The following is a 14,549-nucleotide window of genomic DNA, read 5'->3' on the forward strand; positions in this document are numbered from 1 at the left end:
GCATGCACTGCATATACCTGTTAAATGTGTACATATACGTAATAAAGAGTAACAATAATAAGAATGGTGATCTTCATCTTCTTTAACCGGAACCAGTGTGACGATCAGAAAATAAAGGCTTTTCTTTGGAACATCAGATTCCCATCACACGGCAAAGCCAGAGGCGTGTCCACACTTTTTTGACTGGGGTGGCCCATATAGGACACTGACTAATGCAGGGGGGGCGTTAAGTATATCCGGATAGCATTTGTTTACCATTTCTGTCTACATTAATCATAAAACTATGCACATTAAGGTATCACACAGATCTAACATTTGTGTTTAAAGGTTTTTAATGTAAGGAATAACACATCAGTGTCAACTAAACATCCTACATTTGTAATTCTTTAAGGACTCAAATAGAAGATGTATCTAAAAAGTCACAGTTTAAATGTCATAAACGCTAAAAGCAGCTCAAAGAGTTGGTCTGAACTTAAGTCCCGCCTCTGATAGGGCAGCGAGCAAATCGCAGTAAAGGATTTTGAAGCGGCACCTGGGGTGTGGCCAATCAGATTTCAGCGGCGCCCATGCCACCTGGAAACCTGGACACGCCCCCTGGGCAAAGCATAAAGAAACACTCGAAAGAAATGGAACCAAGGCACTCATCACATACACCATTATCAGCCCTGTAAACTGAGCCACACACCCTTATTAATTGTGAACTCTTTTGTATAACACAGATGATTATAGAAGAGAACAGTTTATTCTTGTTTATACTTGTTCGCTTTTTCTCACGCTGAGTAGGAAACAGAAACTACTCTGCTACTGTACTGAGTACTGAGGCCGTATCACCACCTGGTAGGAGAACAGGTTTGAAGGGCATGGATAGACTTGTGGTGCACTACTTGTGACAAATACCAGATCCTCTCCATCAACAGCTTTGAATTCGGCAACATGGGACACATATCTGTCTTGACACTTAATAACAAGCCTGTTGCTGTAACGAACACGGCCCTGCATTTCACTGGGGAGATTGCTGTTCTTGTCCTCGATCTTTAAATAAACAACTGGCAAAGAAGGGCAGGTGATATTCTCACTTGAGCAATCTTCATCACTGATTAATTCTCTTGTTTTCCAGCGCATGGTGTGAAAAGTAGAATAGGCACTGTTATAAACAGGGGTTTGGAAATCAGATGTCAGGTTATTGATGTGCGGGCCCTGGCAAGCGCAGTAATAGTGACTAAATGTAAAGCTCCACGGTAAGCCTGTGTAAATCCTAGATGTGTAGACTTTTTGTTCTTCTGTCAGGCCATTGAGCAATGTTGTGAAGGGCAGAGAATTGAACTGAAACCCCTGCAACTTGCTGGCACGGTACTGTGAATCATCAAGTTTGTATAAGTCCTTCGCAGGAATCATTGGGAAACGGATGAGCTTCAGAAGGATCTCAGTGAGGGTAGCGTTTCCTTGAGCCGCCGCCCAACTCTCCAGCCCTGTAAGAATGACGGTCTCATTTTGTACCACGAGGTCTGAGCGAGACAGAAGAGCTTTGACCAGATCAAGGGGAAGATCTGTCCAAGCTGGGGAATGGATCAGCGCCTCACAGTTCCACGCCATGAACTGAAAATAAACTTCCTGTAGCGCCTCATCACCTGTTGAAACGGCATACTCGTAGAAAAAGCCATGACTCTGGAAAGTGGGATCCTCTGGAAGAAAGAGTGTGAATATATTTGCGGCCTCGTTCTGAAGTTCTGTCAGACCCCAGCTGGAGGCCATCTTGAGAATACAGTGGGCAGAAGGTAGTGTGACCGTGATCCTTCTGGTGTAGAAGTATCTGAAATACAAAAGTTTTCATCAGGAAGGTTAAGCTAACTCGGTGCATACAATTAAGAGAAAGTGGATAAAATCAGCAACATGTTGTGGATATTTCTTTCCATTATCTTCGACAGAAGGATACTCATGAAAGGTTAAAGGTTTCAATTAAATCAACCTCGACCTAATCTGACTTTGATAGTTCTGCAGCAAGATCTGCTGAAGTTCTTTTCTTTACCAAAGAGACTTTAAACAGGCGACACAAAATAACTCTAGAAGATGGTGTTCTTTCTCACTCTTTGGTAGTTCATTTGCAGAATTAGAAGGTTTCAACTTCAACTGAGCTGTCTTGAGAACTTGTACTACCCAACAAGGACACATAGAAGGGACAGCCGATCGAACTGACAAAGAGCCCTTACACTGTAACTGTTTCATATAAACACTTTATTTGCTAGACATAATAACTAGCCCCAACTTAGCCCTGCACCCCCTGCCTGGTCAAAACACCCCAGCCATGTCCTATTGACCTGGCAAGGACCACAACCCTCCCCTGGCGTCTCCCTACTGTCTCTGGTGTTTGAACTAAAATCTGTTACCTCCAAACTCTCCCCAAGTTTCTGAAATAGATCTCAGCAACAAAACATTTGACAGATACTGACTCCCAAGGTTGGCGACTCTCAAGGTTTGCATGTAAGCAGATAACAGGCCTGCTGTGTGGGAAATGTTTGCATGTTATTTTCAAAACACATAGTAGCCACCTTTGGCCTCTATTTTATTATACTATTGTACTTAATATAACACACTAGTGCTGATGTTAACTGGGATTCCTTCAGCTCAATATTTTTGCTTTTACCTGACAAAGTTGGAGGCGTATTGACTGCAGTCAGAAGTGACGTCAATGCTGAGGTTTCTGAAGTCTGGCTGAGAAGTTTTGAGATTTGGGTGTAGATATAGGATGACCTTGTGAGCACGGACCGTCTCAATGGTGTTGTTGTTCACAACCACTGCAATGTTCAAATCACAGTCACGTCCGTTGTCGAACAGCTCCCCCAGCTGATTAGAGAAGCTCCCTTTGAGGTCCAGGTCATACTCTTGGATGAGATTCCTGTGAAGATCTGGGCACAATATCAGCACATTGAGAGATTTGGTTGTGGTATCTGATCTTTTCATGCTTTATTTCTCCATGGAAGTGCATGTTTCTTTCCTTACCACTGGAAACTTACCTTTTTGGCATCTAACACCGGCATCCTCACTGTGACCACAGTTATTGATCCCCCACCCAGGAAACTTACAATGGACCAGGCTCATCTCTGTCCCATCACAGTCTAAATTATCCATCCAGATGTTGCCCACCCCTAACATAAAACAATTACAGAATAAAAACACACAGTGACAAGTAGTCGTTTTCACTAAACAGTGTTTAAAATGTAAGCTTACATGCTTTACAAAAGTATTGACCTATTGATATCATTAGTTTTTTTGGCACATGTATGACTTCACAGAACTTTATTACTCTATTACCAGCGCCAAATGTAGATGATCCTTGTACAGCTTCTGTTGCACCAGGGAAACGGAGCTGGCGACACAATACATGAGCGTCATTCATGTCCCAATCGTCATCGCACACAGTCCCCCAAGCTCCATCATGGAAGATCTCCACACGACCCTCAGAGTAATCTCGACCCCCCCCCAGCCTTACAAAACTTTCCTCATGACCTGAAGAAAAATGTAGAAACCAGTTTAAGTCGAATCATACCAGTTGAAAGACAGAGGTAAGACAGCATTGATGGAAAAGCACAGTGTACTCACCAGCAGACAACCTTACAAACAGGAAAGGAATGCAGGACAGTAAGAAAGTATTTTCTTTCATTGTGATTACAGTGCACTGAGGAGGAGAAAACAAGACATTTTTCTTATTCTGCATTCAGGACACTTAGTTATTATCCAATTATAGTTATTCATTAATGCTTCTTTTCACTCAGCACACAGCAGATGAAACTTTTTCAGGTCAATAAGTTTACTTTCACTTTCATTTTAGATCTCCTTTAGGATCATATCAATAAGTTTCAGAGACAGAATATGTGTGGGCTCCTTTCTTATATGTAACAACTGAGTGATAAGGAAGAAAGTACAGACAACATACAGAGTATGTTGCTCCAAAGAAACTATTCAAAGTAATGTGTCCTTCATTTATTTCTAATTTTTTTTACACAAATACTATGTGATGCAATTAGTAGTCTAAACTTTTCTTGATAAAAACAAGAATAAACTTACCAAAACTCAAAAGGAGGTGAACTGAAGAAAAGACACTGTACGCAGTTATTTTCCAAGAATCAACACACCCTCTGTTGAAGATTCCCACTTCTTGTTTCAGCCTGTTTCCTGCCTTCAACCTAACAGGCCACACGTGAGTCATTTTTTTATTTTTTGTTTTTTTATTGAACACAAAGGAATTTACAAAGCAAGTTAGGGAAGATCAGCACAAATATACAGTGTGTTAATAATAATATATATAATATAATAATAATACAAATATCTATTACAAAATATGGAAGACAAACAAAAAAACAAAACCATCAGGGGTAAACAGACGAGAGCACAAAAGGGCAAAGTAAGAGACATTAAGTAACAATCTCGAACTTTTTCATTTAAATAAATGTCTGTTAAGTCACTATCACCGAATGAGGTAACACAATGATGATTGTAGCAGATTGTATTTTTATGGACTGGGAAAAAATCACAAGCAGCGCCCAGTTAGTGACGCGTTTTCCATCACCAAGCAGTGGTTGGTCTGCCAGAGAGGGTAGGCGGATCTAAGCGGCTGCTTTTCCCGTCTCTTCAAGTGTTGTGAGTAAACAGTAATCTACTATGGCTGAACAAACAAAGAAAACAGAGACAACTTCAAAAATAAGTGAAAATCCAAAGAAACAAATTAGACGCTCAGATAAAGGCAAACTGTCTACAAACAAAAGTGAGAAAAATCAAGTTAGTCTAGTAAAAGTGGGACATGTGCTCTTGCAATTATCGCTAGCAGGAGGCGCTTAAGAGGACAAAAATAAACATTTTAGGGATTGTATTTTTATAACAGCAAGGATTTCGATATACATTTTTTTTTGCACTTCTCCATGGAAGTGCATATTTCTTGCCTTAACACTGGTAACCTTTTTGGCATCTAAGTAATCTCAACCCTCGTCAGCCTAACATAACTTCATAAAATCATACCAGTTAAAAAACAGTGGTTGCTGCTTTAATACAAAAGCACAGTTTACTCACAACCTTACAAACAGGAAAGGAATGCAGGACAGTAAGAAAGTAATTTCTATCATGGTGATTACAGTGCCCGGAGGAGAAGAAAACAAGACGCACAGTTTCTGTTATCAAATTTTCCACATTTAGGACACTTAGATATTGTCCTTCATTTGTTCCCAGGTTGTTGTTTTTTTTACACAAATATTATAATATATAATAATAATAATAATAATCAGTAGGCTAGGAATAAACTTACCAGAACTCAAACTGCAGTGAACTGAAGAAAACTCAATGTAGCCTATGCATGTATGTTCCAGGAATCAACACTCCCTCCAAAGATAACAAGGAAATTGATTACATCTGATGCCACATATGTCTTTAGGCTCTATGAACAATGTCCAATTAAGTGAAAGGAATTAAGTTAGGAATTAATAGTCACTAATATCTTAGAAAGCCAATGTAGGTTTTACATAATTTAAACTTTAAGGTGAAAAGGGCATATGTATTAATAAGCATAGATATGACAGATAGACTGTACCGTTTTCATGTTGACATGTTGACATGTTGAAAAAAACGCTGTATGTTGCTGTGATTTTGCCCTGTTGGGTGCTAGTTATATAAGTTTGAGTATAGGCTTGATTCGTTGGTTAAGGTGTTTTCTTTGTCTCTTTTCAGTTTGAGTTAGAATAAGACTATCTTCTAGTTTTGTAAGCAGGCTATTTGCTATTATGGGAAGCCTCGCCGGCTTTGGTTTTTATTATGTTTTGTTTATGTTATTTGATATTTAATTTTAGGGTAAATTAGTGTTACTGAAATGACTCAAATCAAAGGGTAACCGTGAACTTAAAAATTCGATACTAAATCCAAAACTACCCCCCCTTCATCGTCAGTGCTTTTGCTTCATACTTTACGTTGTGAGGGAGTTGCCTAGCAACGTGTAGGTCGCTAGCTGCTACAAACGAAGGGAATTTGTTGAGCAGGTTAAGCCCTGGACTCAGTCTGGCTCTGTAGGTGGGAGCATACATTAAGTTAGCCTACGTGAAAAGAAGGAATACAAACACCATGTCACCCCAGGAAGAGCAAGCGAATATCGGCCAAGTGCTCAGCTTCCTTCGGGAATGGGACCGTGGTGACAGGACGGTCCGCGCCCGCATGTTGAACACCTTCCTGACTCAGAACACAGGGAAGACGTTTTATGAGCTGGAGCTGGAGTTTGCACAGGTCGCCAGTCTGTTTCTGGCTCGACTCAGCACCTGGATGAGACTCACGTATCCTTCTTTTATGTAATACATGAGGTCTGTGTAACTCAGTTTTAATGGCGTCACGATAACAACATGGTCTTCATTTAAACCTTTAGAAATCAGAAACCGAAATTTAAAGCCTTTACTTACGAACTGTGAAGTGACAGGGGGACTTGTTGAAACGATGGGATACAATACAAAATATCCATAATTACTTCTTATATGACCTTTATTGCATACATGCACATATTTACTGTAACTACATTTTGTACATGTGACATAAAATCATCTTATAGTCCTACATGTCTTCTTAGTCCTTCACTGTATATTCAGATACATGTTTGGGACATTCCTGGGACTGCAGCTTAAAGCAATAGGGATTTTCCTGTCTGCATCAAGCCAGTAAGTGAGATGTTTTACACCTGTAAAGTGCTTACATTATAAAGCTTTGTTGATGATCGTTTTCCCTCATTCCTCAGTGATCAGTACTTGATGGAGTTCTTGGAGGATGGAGGTGTTCTCACCCTCCTGGAGATCTTGACCCACTTTAAAAGCAAAGAGGAGGAGAAAGCAGAGGCCCTCCGCCTGCTGCTCACTGTCTCTAATGCTGGTCGCAAGTACAAAGAGTTCATCTGTGAAAGCAATGGTAACATTTATCTGGAATTAATCATAAATCATACGCTACAAATGTAACGGCTGCATTAAATACGGCTGTATTTTTAGTACCATTTTATGCAGATAAGATGCTACTCTTTATCGTCTGTATTCTTTCTTTACCATTAAGATTACTGTAGCGCTGTAGGAGTCATGTCAGCTCTGCTCTGCGCTCTGTTTTTTTCTTGAAGGTGTGAAAGCCATAGCAGAGTCCCTGGCCACGTCAATCACTGATGAAACCAAAGAGGCAGCTCGGGCCCTCCTGGAGTCCCTGTCCCATGGAAACCCCAAATATCAAAACCAAATCTACAAAGGTCTGATTGCTCTCATGACTTGTTCCTCCCCAAAGGCCCAGCAGCTCATCCTGTGCACCCTACTCATTGTGCAGGTAAGCCATATAATAATGCATGTATTACTTCCATTTTAAGGGCATGCATGCACCTTCATCTGATCGCTTTAAATACACAAGGGTACAGACAAAACAATTTCGAAAAGAAATTGATATATTAACAATATGTCTCCCGATCCTCTCACACAGTCTAAAATGAAAACAGTGCATCACAGCATTGCAGAACCTCTGCTGAATATGCTCAGGTCCCTGCATCTGGAGGTTCATGACGAAGGTGAGCTGTTAGCAGGTTTAAAAACCACATAGTGGTAAACTTTTGCTGTGGCTGATTAATTTCTCTTTTTAATTTGTGTGTCAATTTTTATTGTATTCTTTCCTTGAACCTGCATGGAAAGGGCCAGAAGTCATTGTAGCTAAAATGGAAATATCTTGTGTGTGTGTGTGTGTGTGTGTGTGTGTGTGTGTGTGTGTGTGTGTGTGTGTGTGTGTGTGTTATCTGGCAGCTATAAATCTGATCTTACTCCTCATGTCTTATGATGTGAGGCCCGTGCTGCTCAGTGGACTGGTGGCTCTGCTGAGGCCTGCTAAAGAAGAAGTACAGCAGCAACAGAATACAGAAGGTAACATTTTGGTCCATAAATTTGTTGTTTTTTCAGGTATGATAAGTCATCTTAAATCAAAGACAGAAATGATCATATTTTGTTTATGCAAATAATCCCATCAGAGTCTGAGATCATCAAGATGACAGGATCTCTGCCCGTGTTTGTGCAACAAGCTGCTGCAGCTAAAACCATACGGTACCCTAAGTTTTCATATTGCTTAAACAAATATTACCCTATCATAATACATAACACACATATTGTAATAATCTTTTTAAGTAATGACTAAATAAATCTCTGAAATAAAAATGTAGCTTTATTATTAGTACATTTCTGTAAGGTAAAGTAGGTGAAGCTGTTGTTATATGTTTCATGTTGTTGAAGCTTGCTTGCTGAGGACAGTCGAGAGGTTTCTCGTGAGCTGCTCTCTCTGGGACTGATCCGACATCTTCTGTACTGTATGGGCAACAGAGAGCACACTGATGCCCAGATACAAGCCAGCCTGGCCCTGGAGGTACACACTTGCTCGCTCAAGTCCCATGATGATTTCTACAAAATCTCTGTAGTAACTAGTTGTTTCACTTAAAAAGCTACTTTATTTATAGAGATTTATGTTACATTTAAACAGTTCATCATAATCAAAGGCCAAAGCTCAGCAAAGCTTGGTCAAAAAAAGAACAGAGACTCTTTATGTTAAGGTATTTAATGTAAGTCAGTGTTTCATATTCAGTGCTACAAATCATTTACATACAAGACACATGATATGATATATGCATGAACAAACACACTGATATTTTGCCTTTTTCTGTACCCAGCACTTTGTTCGTTCATACCCAGTTATTGAGGAACAAGTGCAGAGAGTCATTGGCAGTACGCTGTTTGCAGCCTTTATGGTAATCTTTAATAACATTTTTATATATTGTACATATGTTGATAATATGATTAGTTAAAAAGTTAATGTGGAAGCTGCCAGAAGGCAGCACTCACTAATTCATCACTCTCTTTTTCTACAGCACAAAGCTGAAACTTTGTACATGAATATGGATGAAACACAGGCAGAAATCCTGCTGACGAACAGCCTGAACATAACTGAAGGTAAGAAGTTTTTTTTTCAGGCTGGTTTAGCTTTTTATTGTTTTTATCAGCTGCCTTTTGTCAAAATAATACAGTATATCTTTGCATTGCAGGTTTGGATGGTGACAAGTCTCAAGGGTGACAAGAGGAACAAATCATTTAATGATGCAGATTCATGTTAAATGTAGAACATTTCTAAACATTGTTTGTATGTTATTAAAAACAGTTTAATTCATAATGTGGAGCCTACTTTTTTTAATTTTAGGACAGAAAAATCAAGGTGATCAATTTAGACTGTCTTTCTATTATTTAATAGAAAAACTAAAATATGTTGTAATCTGTGCCAAGTTTTACACTAAATTGTTTTAAGTTTGGTTAACACGACCTCCTCTAGACCTATCAGCATTCAGTATTTGAAGATGAGTGATAGTTTTTATAGTTATTTGTTCTCCGTTTTTTTCATGACAGTGAAGGGATAGTTATTTTAAATATGGACTAATTAAATAAAAGCTTCTTGTAAACCAGTGTAATAATAATAATTATAGACAGCAATAGTCTATGGTTATTATAAATATAACATAACTACACATGGTCTTTATATAATTTAGATTTTGTCCCTCCTACCGGAAATTACGTTTTACGCACGTCCCCTGTTTCTCTTCAGCTGATTGGATAAGCAGTGACTATCCGTCCTGAACGTGGCGGGAGTTAAAAATCAGTCCATGAGGTAAACAAGACTGCTTATGCTGAGCCCAGAGAAATGAAATAAGTCTATTCTTGCATTATTATGCTATGAGCAGGTTACGTTCAGCGTTACATAAAGGGAAGAGAGTCGGACTGGAGATGGTAGAAACAACAAAACCGAAGCGGAAGAAGTCAAAGACAGCTGTGAAAGAAGGTAAATAAAGTAATTGAGAAAAACACGGACAGCTAAATTCATGTGATAGTGAACACGCTCAACGGTTGTATATCGCTGTATGATACGAAAGAAAGAAGCTTATTGCTATGTGAAAGAGCTAAACGAGTTTAAAAACCACATCACCTTACCATGTACACAATATAACGGTTTTTCATTCAACTAGACCTCATAGACTACTATAACAATCTAAAAGTACACACACTGTTACAAGACACATTTCAAAATGACTTTAAAGCATTCCTGAACTAAAAAATCTCCATCTTTATCTTGTTAGCTCACAAGTATTACCTTTTGTGTTAACGTTATCCTCTTCAGCATATATTAACCAGGGGTATGTCCGGGGAATTTGACCTGACTGAATTTGACTGAAAAGCTTGTTTAGTTTGAATGACAATGATGCTTTTGGTCTTCCAGAGGAAACGGCAAAGGCCCCCTCACCGTCCACATACCACGATTTCCGTGATCCTGCTGATGTTGTGCTGCTGCGCTCTCACCTCCTCAAGTGGTACGACACGGACAAGAGAGAGCTGCCATGGAGGACCCTGGTAAGGGAAGACATCTCTTATATTTGTTATATTGCACATGAGATTATAAAAGTACAGGATTTGTTGTAGTAAATTTGGTTCATATTGTAGCACACATGAAAGCCATTTTATCTTAACAAGGATGCTTTTATCACAAACGATATTCCCATTGGGTTTTACTACATGACTTGTATCATATGAGTAATAAAATACACTCGTTGTTTTAAAGATTGTATTCTAAAACTCCCTAGTATTGTTAACTTTTGGATTGTATTGCACAGCCTCTGATTAAGCAGTGTAAAAACAATGCTGCCAGTTACTGCTGTCTTATACAACTTACTGGCTCCTTTGTACAGGCTGTGACCGAGTCAGACCTCAACATCAGGACATATGCAGGTAAGAAAACCTTATAAATGTTATAAATATCACACATTTTACTGCTGCTGACTCACTTTACAAAACTTGATCTGTTATTTCAGTCTGGGTTTCAGAAATCATGCTGCAACAGACACAAGTCGCCACAGTAATAGACTACTACAACAAATGGATGAAGGTAGACATCTCTTTTAATGTGATATATTCAGCATGGTGCATATATTGTTTGTTTTTTAAACCCCTTTCCTGTGTCCCAGCGGTGGCCCACTGTCCAGGATCTTGCAGCTGCAACGTTAGAGGTGATTACTAAAAAGCAGTCACTGATGATGATGGTAATTTAACAATAGGATTGATTTCACATAAGATGTGTTGATTTATAGGAAGTGAACCAGATGTGGGCGGGGCTCGGCTACTATTCCAGAGGAAAACGCCTGCATGAAGGAGCTCAGAAGGTCTGTGTTGTGCTTTGTGAATCTGTTCTGACTGTATCTTCATTTTAATCTGATATGCTTCATTTATATTAGATCTGGTGCTCAGTGCAAAGGTGCCATTGACAGTTATATCTCTGGTCTGTTTCAGGTGGTGTCAGAGCTGAAGGGACAGATGCCTCGCACAGTTGACAGCCTGCTGAAGCAGCTGCCCGGAGTGGGACGCTACACTGCTGCAGCTATCGGCTCGATCGCCCTGGGCCAGGTCGGTCCTCCCACACACTCGCAAAATACCTAGAGGGATCATGTCAGCCACACTGCCTCATTTATCAAAGAACTCTGTCGCATAGGTTACTGGTGCAGTGGATGGCAATGTGATTCGGGTGCTGTGTCGCCTGAGGGCCATCGGAGCTGACAGCACGAGTCCTGCAGTAACAGAAGCACTCTGGTGAGATTAAACTTCAGACTCATTCTAAGAGTTCTAAAAGATAGTCAGTCTTTGTAAACGGTTTGAACATACAGTAGTTTTAAAGTTTCTACTAAAACTACTCTAAATAGAGCCTAAAGATGCTTTCATTTACCCTCCTTCAGGAGTTTAGCCAATAAGCTGGTGGATCCTGAGAGACCCGGGGACTTCAACCAGGTCATGATGGAGCTGGGAGCACGAGTCTGCACCCCTAAAGGCCCGCTGTGCAGCCAGTGTCCTGTACAGTCTCACTGCCGCTCCTACCACAAGGTAAACATATCCTGGGTGCTAAAGCAGCGGATGTAGGAAATTGTACTAGCAGTGATAACATAGATTATAAATGCCTTGTATCATACTGTACATGATGGTGGGCTTATTCTGTGTGAATGAGCAGGTTCATGTCAAACAAGAGAAAAACTCCCAGAAGCTGTTGGGGAAGAAGGACAGGACTCTGCCTGATATCGAAGACTGCAGTAAGTGTCCTGATTCAGACCTCTCACCCTTTAAGTCGTAACGATATCATATTCAAGGATTTTCTCCTCTGTCTCAGTGAACAGCGGGACGTGTGCGCTGTGTCCCTCCGAGCCCTGGGACGACGAGTTGGGTGTTCTGAACTTCCCCAGAAAGCCGGCGAAGAAGCCGCCTCGAGTGGAGCGAACTCTGACCTGTGTGGTGATCAGGCCGGGAGGGGAGGGAGAGGACGAGTACCTGCTCACACAGAGACCAAACAAAGGTCAGTGAAATCTCAGATTCATAGGCTATTATACTGGAAGACTTTTTAATCTCTCTGCAGCTTTAATTTTATTTCTGTCAGTGTTCACTTTGGCAGGAATTTCCACTTTTAGCAAAGTTTAAAGGTATACTGCAGAAATACAAAAAACACATGAAAGTAAGAGTATTTTATATGAGTGGACTCGTGAACATTTTATTTATAGGAAATGTGTATAAAACATAAAATATGTTAAATATAGATTTAGGTTTTAAATAATATACATATGTGTGTGTGTATTGACAGGTTTGCTGGCAGGCTTGTGGGAGTTTCCAAGTCTTCTGCTGGAGGAGAAGAGCTCTGAGGTGAAAGAGAAGAGGACGCTGTGCGCTGAGATCAGCAGGTTACTGGGAACCAATCTGACTGAAAGCCTCCTCCAGTATGTGGGAGAGGTGAGCTTCATGTTTAGCATCTATATATAACACTTTGATACATAACAAACTCTTTCTGTGGCTGTGTAATCATGCTCTTATTGTTCATTTATCGACCGTTTGCAGGTGTTTCACAACTTCTCCCACATCCACCAGACGTACGTGGTTCACAGTGTGTGTCTGACGGACGGCGACGCACAGACACAGACTGAGAATGCACAGTGGCTCACCAGATCTGCTCTGCAGGAAGCGGCTGTGTCCACGGGAATGAAGAAGGTATTTATTTTGTTCGCTCAGTGTTTGTATGGAGCCCTGCTGGTCTGCATCAGGAATAGACTTATCCCTCACAGAAAGGATGCTTTTGCAAAATAGAGGCGCTTGCTGTAGTTTCTTTGCATCTTATTCCAGGATTATTAGTGATTTTTCTTTTATGCTCTAATTTTAAAGCTGCTCTTACTAAAGCTGAATTATCAGACTTTAAAGCATTAAATGAAAACCGTAATGTAAATGAGTTTCAGAGAATGTAAAGCACGGTTTTAGCAAGTGGTTGAGTTTCCTTTATACATGTGTAACAGCAGGAGTGAATGTGGCATCTATTTATGTGTAGTGTTTGTGAACAATCCAAGAACGATAACAACAAGTTGACTCTCCTGCAGATTGTGAAGCTTTGCGATTCTGGAGACAATCAAAAAGAAAAAACCTCTAAGGTAGGAGCTTCTCTATATTTCTATATTCTGAGAATGTTATCTTATTCTAAGTTATTGTAATGATGATGATAATGATAATAATAATAAAGGATTCCACCTTTATAATTTTGTCTCTGTGTCTCACTCAGGATGGAAAAAGGAAAAAGAACGCAGACTTGAAGAACGACAAGAAACAACAGACCTCAAAAAAACCCAAACTGGGTGCAGCTCACGGTGGCAGCAGACAGCTCTCCCTCAGCTCCTTCTTTAAGACGGTTAAAGAGGAATCTTGATGTGTGTGAGGGTTCTTTTATCATGCTTTTTCATGCATATGTGCCTATGTAATCACTTTTTAAATTGTTATAAAATGAAAAAAATCTATGATATTGCTGTAGTGTGAGGATTTAATTGTAGATCATGTTTTAATCTCTATATAAAGACTAGTTTTACCATGAAGCTAGTTTGTGTTTTTCTGTCAGCTTGATATATATTTTACAAGCAGAATGTAAATAATTGCCGCATTTTGTACCCAAATAAAAATGCAATATGTTATGAAATACATAATGAAAGTGAAGCCCGGACTGCATAATATGGCAAAAATAAACTGCTGTCATCTGCCAATCAATATTTACATTTGTGTTATGGAAACAATGAAAAAAAAAAATCAATTATTTCTCCTAATAGGGCGGCTGTGGCTCAGATGTGGAGCAGGCTGTCATCTGATTGGTAGATTGTCTATTGGCTCCCTGGGCCCTGCAGTCCAAATGTCGAAGTGTGCTTGTCCAAGAGACTAAACCCTGAAAGCATAGCCATTGGCGTATGAAGGTGTGTGAATGATTAGATTAGATCTTTATGAGCAGCCACTTTACATAGAGGCCTGTGCCATTAGTGTATGAATGTGTGCGCAAAAAAGCGAATTTGACATGTAATGTGAAGTGCGTTGATTGCAGTCCATTTAAAATCTACTTTATTATAATGGATAATCTATATTTCTTGTTTTAACAACATGCTGATTGTTTCAGGCTATTGAAGTTATTGAAGCTATTGAAGTTCTTTC

General features: G+C 39.8%; 2 protein-coding genes across 2 annotated transcripts; one reads left to right on the forward strand and one right to left on the reverse strand.

The window, feature by feature from the left end:
* Positions 1 to 372: 372 nt before the first annotated feature.
* On the reverse strand, positions 373 to 3,658 carry LOC138607966 (galectin-3-binding protein B-like). Its single transcript, XM_069680631.1, has 5 exons — positions 3,598 to 3,658; positions 3,310 to 3,504; positions 2,997 to 3,143; positions 2,642 to 2,897; positions 373 to 1,810 (listed from the first exon to the last, which is right to left on the reverse strand). Exons 1-5 carry the CDS (start codon positions 3,656 to 3,658, stop codon positions 802 to 804), a joined length of 1,668 nt encoding a protein of 555 aa, XP_069536732.1. The 3' UTR covers positions 373 to 801.
* A 2,441-nt stretch (positions 3,659 to 6,099) lies between these two features.
* Positions 6,100 to 13,835, forward strand: mutyh (mutY DNA glycosylase). The gene is given in 26 exon segments (XM_069680632.1): positions 6,100 to 6,305; positions 6,612 to 6,680; positions 6,758 to 6,924; positions 7,124 to 7,320; positions 7,471 to 7,555; positions 7,785 to 7,901; positions 8,006 to 8,078; positions 8,265 to 8,394; positions 8,696 to 8,773; positions 8,894 to 8,975; positions 9,068 to 9,092; positions 9,755 to 9,861; positions 10,288 to 10,418; positions 10,754 to 10,793; positions 10,877 to 10,950; positions 11,030 to 11,071; positions 11,153 to 11,224; positions 11,352 to 11,465; positions 11,551 to 11,648; positions 11,792 to 11,936; positions 12,061 to 12,139; positions 12,217 to 12,399; positions 12,682 to 12,827; positions 12,933 to 13,082; positions 13,463 to 13,513; positions 13,642 to 13,835. Coding segments are annotated over 26 exon segments (2,805 nt in total). The 3' UTR covers positions 13,786 to 13,835.
* The last annotated feature ends 714 nt before the right edge of the window (positions 13,836 to 14,549 follow it).

This window comes from Semicossyphus pulcher, unplaced genomic scaffold (assembly GCF_022749685.1).
Source record: "Semicossyphus pulcher isolate SPU_LCO1_2020_fin unplaced genomic scaffold, fSemPul1.0.p SCAF_4, whole genome shotgun sequence".
NCBI lineage: Eukaryota > Metazoa > Chordata > Actinopteri > Labriformes > Labridae > Semicossyphus > Semicossyphus pulcher.

Coding starts and splice junctions, on each gene's coding strand:
- LOC138607966 (XM_069680631.1), bottom strand. CDS start 3,658: ATGAAAGAAAATACTTTCTTACTGTCCTGCATTCCTTTCCTGTTTGTA. Junction 3,505..3,597: donor GTTTGTAAGGTTGTCTGCTG/GTGAGTACACTG, acceptor ATTTTTCTTCAG/GTCATGAGGAAAGTTTTGTA. Junction 1,811..2,641: donor TACGCCTCCAACTTTGTCAG/GTAAAAGCAAAA, acceptor TTTGTATTTCAG/ATACTTCTACACCAGAAGGA.